Raw genomic sequence first — 13,236 nt, 5'->3', positions numbered from 1 at the left:
CTATATAATAGCAAACTGGCTCACACAATGTATTGAAATGAAGTTGAGTAGTTTCTTAGTTCCATCGTAGTCTGTTGCGGAGTTTGCTTCTCAATTCAACAATATGTATCCTTTTTATTTTTCATTCCGAGGTGTCCTCTTCCACGAATCACGGCAGAACTAACAAAACACGAATGCAAAGCGCGTGAAAATAAATGACGACGACACAGCGCGTTCCCAAGTTTCACGCTAATTTTTCTGTTACTTCAAAATCGACCAAACCCCACACTAATTTCGGCGCAAAATTACACAAGGTTAGGCGCTAATATTTTCCATACATCCCCCAATTGAATGATGTATTGAAATAGATGAATACTGGAGTCTTACACTAAGAGCTCGTGATGGATTACACTGCGGAACAATTTTCCTGTTGACTTCAATTTTTGAGCTGGTTTAAGGTGAAATAGGCATACTGATTTCAAAAATATAGTTATTTTTCTATCACCACGTCAAGTTTTTTCTCTATTCAATGTGTAATTGTAACCACTCTCTGACAGATTAAGCGTCGATCACAGGAGGCACCATTGCTCTCCAATTGGCTGATATTAGTTTTATCAGACTGGCGCCGTATGACTGACGTCGTAGGAGACGACCAGTGGCGTCATGGCAAAATAAGCAATACCGGAACGCGCTTTCCATAATTTCTTTAGAAGTGAAATATTTCTGTGTATTTTTTAATACAAGTTATTATTTACATTTAATTGCCTTTTTTTGTTACGAATGTATAAATTAATTTTAAAAAATAAATTTTGTGGCGACAGCATGGATAAAAGTGTTATTTGACTATTGTCTTTTGTTAACCAGTGCCTGAACGGCGTTCCGGCACCTTGACACCAGTGAAGACGACTCTTAGGTGCATAGCAGTCTAGTTATGAAGGAGATACTATAGTGAGACACACGTACCTCGCCCGAAATTTGCTCCATAAGGGAGCTTTGGTGTTTCGCGGGTTGCCTACACGGATATTTATAAGTAAGATTTCCCTTTAAATTCCTTCATTTTCAAATTTTGTACGACGTTTGAGACAAAAAGAGGGTATCCTGTAAAATATAATTTGATGCTTTCCCGGTGAATGATGTGGGTAAACTATTCTCGGGATTCCCACCGCATTAATTTTTCCATAATGGCCAACGTTTCAGGCTCCGACTCGGGACTCATCTTCAGGGCTAAAATGAACTCTGAGGATGAGCCCCGAGTCGGAGCTGGAAACGTTGGCCATTATGGAAAAAATTACCCGGTGGGAATCCTGAGAAGAGTTTACCCACACGGTATCCTGTAGCTCAATGGCTCCCAACCTTCTTTTTTCCTCCCGTATACTCTATATGCATATAACTAATATTTTACCCAAAAAATATAACGTGCGTATTTTATTACATAATTTCACTACGGGCAAGTGACACTTTTAGCTATAAATAATAGTATAAGTAGAAACTTTGTTTTAAATACAACATTTTATATGCATACATATTTCTTGGTAAAGAGATACATGCATAGTTCTTGGCGTCCGCCATTACTGATTATTTTCGGCGTATCCTCGACTGGTTCGTCGCTTACCCCCAACGGGTACGTATACAACCGGTTGAGATCTGCTGCAGTAGCTTACAAATTTGATGTGATAGATTTAAAAATTGAGGTATAGTCTGTATACCGTAGGGTGGCGCCCGGGCCCGCCGAATACCTGAGTCGGACCCGGTCGGTTTTTATGGTCGGACCTTTCCTCCCCCCGGCGCGCGGCGCTCGCGGCTTGTGGACCGACTCAGGTAGCTGGCGGGCCCGTACGCCACCCTACGGTATACAGACTATAATTTTCTAATCCAGAGGCCAAAAGTTTGTAAAAACAAATCAAAGATCTAAGAAAACAAAATGGCTGTTCTCCACTGTAATTTATGACGAAAACGGCCTTAAGGAGGGCGAGGGAAGCGAGGGGTCTCCTGCGACCCCCTCCCCGACCTCCTTAAGGGTGACAATAATGTCGACACGAGGGCTCCCTCCCCACGCTGTAAATTTCATCGAAATGAGTAGAAGCTCTGGAGTTTCCGAGAAGAGGGACGAGGCTAAATTACAAAGTTTGCGTTTGCGACCCAAAACCTGGCCCCTTCTCTTCCCCGAACCACTTTAAACCAAACGCAATCGCCCCCTCCCATAAATACTAGCATATCAAATTATAGTGCGCACAGGCGACCGACACGAGGAACTTAGATGGCGGATGTTAAATCGTGGAGAAGCCTTTCAAACACATCCCTTCTAACCTCTAACGTCTCTCATCACCTTCGACCTCAATTAGCCGGACAGGGGAATTACAGGGGCAAGCACAGCAAGTCTCCTATTTTCCGCGCTGGCCATCATTAGGTACCCACTCAATCTGTTGAGGTTGTCCACTAGGAAGTTACCGTAATAACTCATTCACGCGAAAACCCTCAAAAGGCTTCCATTTTTGGCCACCAGGTGTCAGACACATCGTTGGGAATCGCGAATATAACTTATTTCCACGGGTACAATTATTTTTAATGTGATACCGTTGACCTAAAATGATTGAAAACTACAAAGGAAAGAACTTAGTGTTTTCATTTTAACTTACGACCATGAGAGAGGTAAAATCATGAGAGATATTCTCGGACGCCGACGATGCAGCCAGGCTACTCATGAAACACATACGACGGATGGGGATGATATTTCACTCTCGCGACGTATCCAGCATCCTTGGATGATTACAATATCCAACTCATCCGCCGCGCTCACAAGGACAGTTCTCAAAGTAATCATTCCCCCGAATGCAATGAAATGCCTTTCCACACCGATGAAATACGAGTAATAACACAGCGTTGGATCATTCAGGTTCATATGGCGATGTAAATTACGAAGACAGCTCAGTATAATTGCCCGAATTTCAAAACTATTCATACTCGCAACGGTTTTACTGCTTTTGAATTAAAGAAACTCTGCTAATTTTTATATTTGCTAAATTGACGGATGGAAACTTCAACCTCACTTAAGAAGTGACTGCCCCTGAGGGTATCATATTTAGATCAAAATATCTATGACCGTCTGATGAAAAATAGAAAGGATTTGTGGGCATTTTAGATTTTCACATTTTTGTCAAAACATTGTTTGAATATTATCTTTCTTTTCGCTCTCCACCCGATCGTCTAATGGTCATGACTTTTGACTCAATTTGAAGCTAAAACTATGCGAAAGACATCTGACATCGATTTGCTACATTTTATGGTTACAGATTGTTAACCCTTACCAGTCCAATCCTGGGGAAAATAAAACTTGAATTTTTGTCATTTAAAAATGCGTACATTTTCGACTCAACCATAATAACCATGGTGAAATCAAATAGACCATTTAAATTTGCAACATAAAATGACAAATAGTTCAGATCTGTCATAAGCATATCTGAAAATGCAAACATTTTTTAAATGACAAGTCTTAAAATTTGCAGTAGCTTGGAAGCAACCCTGGGTTTTGAACATTGGGTTATTTTCTCAAGATTTGAAACTGGTTTTAAATATCTACTTAACATAATTACCTAAATATTTCAAAATTAGGATGACGAGGGACCTGATAAATGCGATTGTTGGAATATGGAATGACCCTTAACATAGAGTAAGAAATACTCACTCTATGCCCATGCAAAGGAGATTCTGGATAAATGGGCCACCCGGATATTAAGGATAGCCGCTACTATTGGATAAATTTCCAAGAACAGAATCCAGAATTACAGAATTTCCGTCACATGTACATTTAAACACGTCATATATCAGCGTAATCATAATATTTACCAATTCATATGCTGAACATATGCTATTCTGTTTCATTAAAAAGTAGTTATTACAATAATATTTTAAAATATGAAGTCAAAAAGATGTGTAACATTTTAATCTGCCCTCAGAATTTCCGAAAAGACGATTATAAGTTTATTTTTTCACTTATAGCTCACCAATACCTAGACTATAGGACTAAAATTAATTAATATGTAATAAGACAGGAAAGCCAAGATTCTTGGCCTAGCCTTCGTCGGGTGAACTCCTGAAATGGTATGGTATTTGAAGGAAGCAACCAACAGCTGAGGTCATTTGCGCCATTAGTTTATAGAATAGAATAGATATTTATTCATGCTCTGGGTAAAACCCTTGGAGCAAAAACACAATTTACAATAATTGGCTCATCAAAGCACAAAGTTAATGAAAATATCAAGTAATAACAATAAAGCTGTTTGATACACATATAACAAAGAAATGACACGTAAACAAGGATTGAAATTTGACAACACACGGAATATATAGGCTGTATTTTATGTAGGAGTTTATTTTCGCTCTCCATTGAGTAAATCCATGAATAATTTATATTTAAATGCATGGATGGAGCCCTTCTGTTTTAGATCCTCAGGGAGAGAATTCTAAAATTTAGATCCCGTTACTAGAAATGACTTCTGGTAGGTAGTTGTACGTGGAGTAGGATGACATAAATAGTCCTTTTCGCGAGATGACGTATGAGTGGTTACTGATCTGTTCATAACGATTTCCCGAAGATAGATTTCCCAAAGATTTCCCAAATTTCGTTCTAATTCTTAGTTTAGGGTATGGAAGGAAGGATGGAGAGAAACCCAGCGTCGGCATGAGCCTGCTTTTAACGAAAGGCGCCAAAGGGACCACGGCTTAACGTCCCGTCGGACGGACGGATTGTTGCGCTTGAAATGTCCTCCACACAACACTCAAACAGGGATCGGGCAGTCTCACGAAATTCTCTGCCACCGCCGGGATTTGAACCCAAGTCCTCTGGGTGGAAAACCAACACCACACATCGACCCGATTCGCAAGGATAACTCCTGTTATCCTTCGGCGACAGAAAAATTCCGCCAGTTGGCCACTCCTTCTTAACCCTTAACCAGAGACGTGCAATTCTTCTTACACTACCAGTGACATGCGGTCTGGGAGACCGTAATGATACATAAATTCATAAAACGTTGCAAAGTCATTTTTATTGCTCAGTTTAATGTTTCTTTGACTTTGACTCAACTATTGTAAAACTTATATTTAATAGTAAGCATTTCCAATACGAACAAAAATTTTCAGTAAAACTGTTATTTGAAACAGGATCAAAAAACTGATATCAAAAACACTTGAGTTATTATTTTTGCTATGGTACTTTTTTTAATTATGCACTTAATTATTATTATTATTATTCTTGAAAAATCACTAGGAATTTTTATGTAACTTTTTGAATCATTTCTACCAGCATTACGTTTATCGGTTTTTCCAATTTAGTGACGTGAGGCCACACAGACCGCTACCAAAATTCAGTTGCAAATTTTTGGAAATAAATAATAAGAACGTTAAATTTTAAGAGTGCTTTGTCCTTAATATACAAAATTAAGACTATCCCGAGGATTGTAGATATTTTGAAATAGCAATTTTGAAAATATTCATAATTTTAGAAACACAGCGGTCTCTCAGACCGCACGTCACCGGTTGAGAGTTAACAAAAAGTCCACGCTATGACCTGAACTCACCTGGCAGACGAAACCTGGTGCGCTGGAGTCCCGCAAGATGGCGCCGAGGGCGAGGTGGGCGGCCGTGAGAATGGCGGCGACGGCGAGGGCGGCCGCCCGGGGCATGGGCATCATGGTGTGAACGGCGAGGACGAGGGCGAAGAGGGGCAGGCAGGAGGCGGTGGCAGCAGCAGCCGCCCCTGCACCCCCGGGCAACGAGGGCAGGTGCCCCAGGAGCAGGATGCCCGCTCCGCACGCCCCCGACACGAGGAGGGAGGCGGCCAGGGCCGGACCCTCGCCCCCAGACGAGAACTGGGGCACGAACTGGCCCGCCAACAGAAGGGACCACGAGCACAGGGCCACGGCGCACAGGACAGACACCTGCACAGCGCGATCCTCCACGCTCTGCAACAAACGAAATAATAAAACTGTTAAAGCTTAATTTTTGCGGCGACCTCACATTAAATGTCGCGCCAAAGGCGCGTTCACGCCGTACGGGTAAACCATGTTTACCACAACCAGCCAGATTACAGTACAATTATATTTTGCGCATTTGTTTGTGTTGTTTGGGGTAGTGTGGTGTTTGTGTTAGCAGAAACTTACATGCTAAATAGTTATTGAACTTTTTTTATAAAAAGTCTACAGAAAGTAACCTTTGAATATTTTTTATTATTTTGATAATATTTTATTATTTATTATTCATTTTTATTTGTTTTGTTATTTTATTTTTTTCCGTTGTTTTATTTTCACTTTTTATCATTTTTTTCTTTAATTATTTTCTCGGAATATATATTTTTTCCATTAACAATATTGATTGGCACAAATATAATTGAAAAATAAAAAAACTAACCAAATCTAGAAGAAGTAAAGACATAGGTTAGACTCATAGAAGAGTAATTTGCAGAGGCAGTATGTATGTGGTGGGAACATTTGGATCATAATTCCAAATGTCTGTAAGAAGTGTGTTTTTAGTATCCCCGAGCCTGGATTTGAAATTTTTCACAAGGTGATTAATGAAATCATTAATTGAAGGAATACATGATTTATTTATTTTTTTATATTTTGTCACTTCGACATACATATATATTTTGTCACCAAACCTAACTGTAAAATTAATCTCTTAATTAAATTAATTAATTTAATTAAGCTTAGCATTATTATTTCCTGGTATTAGTCTCCTAACTAACTCTGAGGAAGGTGGATTTATACCACCGAAAATTTAGTTCTGCGAGTGTTTTTTTATCTTTTTGTGTCCTGTGCTTCTGCCCAACCTGGGATATTTTTATGTTTTTTTATCACTAAACAATATTTATCTTATGGTGGAGCTAGGTCTGCCACAATTAAATACAAAAAAACTATATTTTCGAATGCGATATCCAGGAAATACTATTTTTTACGTCCATCAGTCGATCATGCACAATAGATGAGTATACTGTGATGTTTTCTTAAACTTTCGTCCGCGTCAATTCTCTGACCAAAATCCTTCATCACTACAATTTAATTTCGAAAGGTCAACGGAGATATATATATTTTGCGAAATCCTGCGTTTGGTGCTGCGACCAAATGGATTGTGCCATCGAATGAAATTACGTAAAGACAGGAAATTAATCGACGGAACCGACCGCTGCGTGGATTTCATGGAAAAGACTGTCGCTTTCCAAAGCTGCAAAAACCACGCCCACCTTCAGGCGTCCATAAATCTCTTCCGTACTCCATCTTCCGTCTCTGCATCCCTATCGTACACTCGCCGATGTCCGAGAGAAATCCCAGAATTAATGGTGCTCAAAGGCTGTGTGGCAAATGGACGCCACCCGTAAGAGCTTTCAATTCCGTCATTAGAGGGCTACAAATAATTAAGTATTTATTCAATGCTTAGTCTCGGTGGAGAGAAGCCAATTTTCTCATCGTCACAAAGCATTCCATTAATTTGGCTTACAAGGGGAACTATACGGACGCCAACATACTACGGAAGATCAGATAATATAAATGAAATAAGAGAGACAGATTGTAGAACAGACAGATTCTGAATGTCATTTTTTTCACGATCAATAAGAGATTATAACGGCAGCGATAGAACTCATAAATAAATTGCATGACTTGTGGTGTAGCCAACTAGCCTATGTAAAACTTAATGCATGTTTCTTAATTTTATTATTATTTCTAACAGCATATAGTAGTATAATTTGTTAGTATGCTTGACGTTTTTTGTACTGTGTGGTGTGCATGTTGGAGTCCAATTGCATGCTACATGCTGGTGATTGATCACCCCCTGCCAAAGAACATAGAGGTGGCTCGCAGGGTATTACGTAGATGTATTCGTAGTGTATTTTACACTATTAGTGCTATCTTTATATCCCTTTATATCCAATCCCTTCCTTCAGTGTGGGGCATTTTTCCTAAATTTTAGAAATGTTTAGCCATTTTACCAGGGCCGGATCCAGGATTTTTTCAGAGGGAGGGGGACACAAGGGTCTGACATGCCTTCTCACTTTTGAGATTAAAAAAAAACAAAATATAACAATTAGCGTAGAAAATATTCTCTTTATTTTGGTATGAAAGTTATTAATATTAAATTCAATGATTTATCTCCGTTATAAACAAAATAAAACAAACGAAATGATAACCGCATTGAAAATCTTGTCTATTTATTAAGCATACACGAGCCCCCGAGCCCCCTAAATTCGCCCATGATTTTTACCACAATACATATACCGTTGAAATAAAAACTGTCATACCTAAGACTCTACCATATAGTGTATTTTCTATGCGCTAACTTATCTAAAGTACAACATTAGGTAGATTTCAGACCATCGGCGGATTTAGGGAACGGGGGCACGCGCCCCCCACCCCCTTAGACACAAAAAAATAGACAAGATTTTAATACGTTTATCATTACGTTTATCATTACGTTCATTTTTTTGTATTGCGGAGCCTCGGTCATTTAATTTCATTTTAACAACTTTCATATTAAAATGAAGAGAATATTTCGGAAAGTAATTGATGCATGTTGTTTTTAATCTCAATTATGAGAAGATCGTTTGCCTGTCAGACACTTGTGACCCCCCAGAAAAAAATCCTGGATCCACCCCTGTATCCGACCGTAATATGACGGCGACTACACAAAAGACGATCAAATTCAAACAGACGTAATATTAAACTCTGATGCTTTCCCGGCGAATATATTCGAAAAAGGCTATTCGGGCTTCCAGCCGGGTCGTCGCCCTAAATTGCTGTGTGACTAATTTCTGGAAAGATTGGTAAAGGAATCCATCGAGATCCGGCTGACAAGTAACACCCTCAACCGTGACGCCGGGTATTCACTAACAATAAGTAATGCATGGAAACCGGCACTTAGGAAAATAATATTGGCTGTCTCCCGGCCAATAAAGTAGACCTTACAACCAATTGAAGAATATATTAGCTGGCAACCTTCATCCTCTCACCATTAGCCTTGATGATGGAACCCGACTCGTGTTCCGAAACGTCGGCAGAATGGAGGGAGACCACCCGGCTGGAAGTCCGAATAGCCTTTTTCGAAGACGTAATATTATGTCGCCCGCAGTTTCACGAAGTTTCGCGAGAACGTTCTATTTCGTCATTAGAACTCACAGTGTTGAAACTAAATACGAGAGGCACATAGAGTGAATTTTCCTCAACAGATGGTACTACCATCGGGAAAAACTCTCTGACGTAGGATAGTAACTACGTCGCGCAGTTCCCGAAATCCGCTATCCCCCTCCCATCAGCCCTCAGCGCATCTTTCTGGAGCTTACCTCATCTTCGAGACCACGCAATAGGCCTCAGACACCCCATGTCATGGCTCGCTCAGGGTTCACGTTAAGGAGATCATAAATCATTAGCTTCGACAGAAAATATCAAGTTACACGAGAATAATAGATACGTGTTTCACCCCTCCTCCTTTCTCGCCAATTGTCCTTTTTTAGTCTAACTGCTTCAATGCGCTTCTGGATTGGATGTTAAACTAAACTAAAGCGCTGAGCATTAACAAGTCCTTAAGTAGAAAGCAAATGACGTAATAGTGTTCGCTCAACTTGACTATAATTTAGAAATTGCGGAAGACGCGAAATATACTATCACGCAAGCCGCATCGGAAGGTGTACGGCTGGAGGTGTCAGCACACTGTAGTAGTCGTTAACCTGAGCGAGAAAACTAAAAGCAGGTAGGCACCCGTTGTAAGAGGTTTGATTGGCACAGTTGAACAAGCATTTGAGAGGCCCCACATGATTATGATTTCAACCCCTGACATAATTAGGAATACGCCTCGGGTAGGGATGGGATGGCCTGGGGTGGCGACCATGGGCGTACCCAGCGGGGGAGGTGGAGGGGCTTAGGTGGAACTGCCCCCCACCCCCTCGAAGCGAAAATAACTTCAGTTCAAAACAAAAGTTATGAACACATTTTCCTTTTGAAGAAAAATAATATTAGTATAAGACATGGGAGTAAAATAAAAATCATTCTCGTCGCGGATTTTTTGGTATTCAAATGTGCGCTCTAGCGTACTTTGTAGTCCCTGCTCTCGCCGCAAGGGGAACACTACGGTGCAACTTGTCCGCGCACCTCCTGTAAATGCTGTGAGCGCCAGTTCACACGCTCTCTCTCTCTCTCCTGAACTGAAGAGCAGCAAGGATACTTCTCTCTCTCTCTCGTTTATTAGTTCCCCGCGACATCTCCTCCGCCTCACTGTACTGTTTGAAAGATTAAATCTTTTCTTAAAGGAGCTAACGTGCCTTTATTCTTGTAACACGCAACATTTCTTTTTCGAGCAAATAATCATAAAAACTAAAAATTGCTGTCATAATTTCCTTAAAATTTTGTTTTCATTATCCTTTTCTGTGCAAAAAAAAGCTACAACATGAACGACCACAGATAGTTTTGCAAACCCTTGTTTTGATTCTGGTTACGCCCATGGCGGCGAACCCTCCCCCCAGGTAAAATCTGGTATAATTTTTGAAAAATGCCATGCCAGGAAATATATTTAACACCATTCTGGCATTAACATTGAATCTCAAGCAGATACAGTTGATATATGTCAAAACTAGTCAAGAATTTTGAGTAATTTTTAAATTTCTCTGAGGCTTTGGGTGGGGGGATCTATCCCCTATCACCCCCCATAGTTACGCCACCGATTTCAACTGAGTTGATACTTGATACTCACGGGTGTTTGTACTAGCAGTGCGAGGAGGACGCCAGTACTTCCGAGGGCGGCCACCAGGAGGCATCCGAGGAAGAGCGCGTGCTTGAGCCGAATGCAGTATCGCCGATACAACTCCTCCAGCTCCACCTCTCCGCCCCCGCCCCCACTGTTGCTAGAGGGCCCCTCGCCTCCGCCCCCACCCCCGCCGTTTCGCTGCTCCATGTCGCCCTTCATACCTGCCCCACAACAACCCCTGCGAACGAGAAATTAAAAACAGGCATTAATTTTATTTCATTGAACCAGATTGATGCATATTTTAAAAATTACTAGCATATATATTTGTGCCGTGCCTCATTAGCATAGGTAATTAATTCATGCTTCTTTATTTCTCTGGTGATTATCGCACAGGTAGTTTCAAAAATAAAGGCTGTTAACATGGGCGTACCCAGCGAGGGGCAGGAGGAGGCAACTGCCCCCTCACCCCTAGAAGCAAAAATCGCAAATTTCTTAAAGGGAAATAATATTTTTACAAGCAAATAATTTTTTTTAAACTAATAAAGAGCTATTACAGTTTCCTTAAAATTTCCTTAAAATTTGATTTCATTCACCTTTTCCATGCTTAAATCTTACCTACAACTTGAACAACCATGGCTTGCCCCCCCTAGTTTGGAACCTGGGTACGCCTTTGGGTGCTAATTGACTTTATAAAAAAATCAAAGTTGTTACGTCCTGTTTTTGGCCGCACCTGATGGTGGTGGCGGATGGTGACGATAGAATGGACGGAGCATGGAAAGACGACGAGAAAACTTTTCCCAGAAAGGCTGGCGGCCCTGGATTATGGGAAAGAATGAAGAGAGTGACGTTGACAGAGAGGAGGAAGGACGACGAAGTGCTGGACATGGTGGGTGAGGAGAGGCAGCTTCTACATGAGATTCGGAGGAGAGGAGAAGGTTTGGAAGGAGAAAGTTCTGAACAGGGAGGGAAGGGCTCAACAATTTAGTTTATGTTTCGACTGATAGGCTCATATTCGTAATTTGTTTACGTAATTTCCTCCATGGAGATACCTGACCAACGGTCACTGAAATTCGATGCAAAATTTGTCATGGTGAGATAAACACGCCTTAAAAATGGGAAGCGAATCGTTTTCCGAAACATCGGTACAAATAATTCCAATGATCTGGTCAAAGCTCGACATGAATTTCTAGACATAACAACGGCTGCTGGCCAAAATTTATATTCGTGATGATATAATATGTTAAACCGATTCAGGTGTGATATGGTGACATATTTAATATGGCAACTAACTTTTATTTCAATATGTTATGATCTAACTTTTCAAAATCATAACTCTCCAACGCAATTCTCCGCGAGAGCCCATACTAATTCGCAAATATTGAGAATATGGTGTCGATCTCCACCCATCGGCGCTCGGCGGACATATTTGGAAACCGAATAAAATGCGACCAACGAGTCAATGAATTAGGCCTCCTCTATAAAATGCCGCAGAAATCAGCAACGAATCGGGGAGACCGAGTCACGAAAAGGATACCACTCTGACGTCATATTTTCCATTCAAAAAGTTGATTTTTGTCGAAGCTAAGACGTCACGCTCTCCAAAATATCGAGGGTACTACACCTCGTACTGAATAAGGTCCTCGCGTACCGCGGCGAAATCAAATTCGTTCATCTTCCGATATCGCTCGCAGCCCTGCGCCACCACCGCTATCGTTATGAATGGAAAATGAAGTCCCGCCAATAATGGTGAATGAATCAGTCGAATCAGGTAGCCCATCTGTCGGTCGGCTCTGAAAAGACTCCAATTAGACGGCACCTCCTCCCATCCGCCTTCAAAGGGGAGGCGCAGCAGCGCCATGGCGGCGTTGAAGAGAGAGACGATGAGGACAAGTGAGGAACGGTGAGCGTCGCCTTAATTACTTGCAAGCGGGGATGGAAGGGTGTTTATAGTAGGTAGAAGGTCCGAATCGAGAGAGACAAGAGAAGCGACACCGACAAACTCTCCAAAGCGGCTCTTTTCTGTCGCCCGCTCAATTACCATGGCAACCGAGCGTCAATGCCTCCTTTGATGCGATGGAGGTGTTCCTCAGTCGGAAATTAAGGACGCGAAGTACCCGACGAAATGGGTGGGACGATTTTATCCCTATATATATTCCTCTCTTCCCTCCCTCTGTTTTAATTCAGCTCTCTTTTTCCAATTGGAAAATCTTAGTAGGGTTCGTTTGCTCGCGTTTGTCCACCAGTCAGCAGCTAAAGGGTTTTTATAGTAGATTGAATTATCTCATCCCAATCGTATTTTCCATTTATAATCTAATCGGGCTTCATCATTTTCACTAAGCTCCCCTCTCACTCGTCGATTATAAGTAAGGAGTTGGTCATAACTCTGGTTCTATTAACACCATCATCATTAATCAACGATCCTAAGATTGCTTTCACAAAGCTTTCCTATCCGATAGCCTTTTCATTGTGACGCAGGGGCAGTTTGGCCAGAAAGTATGGTCGGCGATTGCCGAAGGCCCCGAGCTTATTTATAGC

At 41.2% G+C, this 13,236-nt stretch overlaps 1 protein-coding gene across 2 annotated transcripts in view; it reads right to left on the bottom strand.

Moving 5' to 3' along the window:
- LOC124163423 (adenylate cyclase type 2-like) overlaps window positions 1-10,857 on the bottom strand; it is a 579,364-nt gene extending 568,507 nt beyond the window's left edge. Inside the window, exons 1-2 of one of the 2 annotated variants that reach the window (XM_046540331.1) lie at window positions 10,708-10,857; window positions 5,553-5,936 (exon numbers count right to left, since the gene is read on the bottom strand). In XM_046540331.1, the coding sequence (XP_046396287.1) occupies window positions 5,553-5,666 (114 nt within the window). In that variant the 5' untranslated portion in view covers window positions 5,667-5,936; window positions 10,708-10,857. The remainder of the gene's footprint in view (window positions 1-5,552; window positions 5,937-10,707) is intronic. The other variant, XM_046540332.1, reaches the window with a different exon arrangement.
- Window positions 10,858-13,236: the final 2,379 nt, after the last annotated feature.

The sequence above is a fragment of the Ischnura elegans genome, chromosome 8, assembly GCF_921293095.1.
Source record: "Ischnura elegans chromosome 8, ioIscEleg1.1, whole genome shotgun sequence".
Lineage (NCBI taxonomy): Eukaryota > Metazoa > Arthropoda > Insecta > Odonata > Coenagrionidae > Ischnura > Ischnura elegans.
The sequence above is the reverse complement of the archived record's forward strand: the minus strand, read 5'-3'. Positions and strand labels throughout refer to the sequence as shown.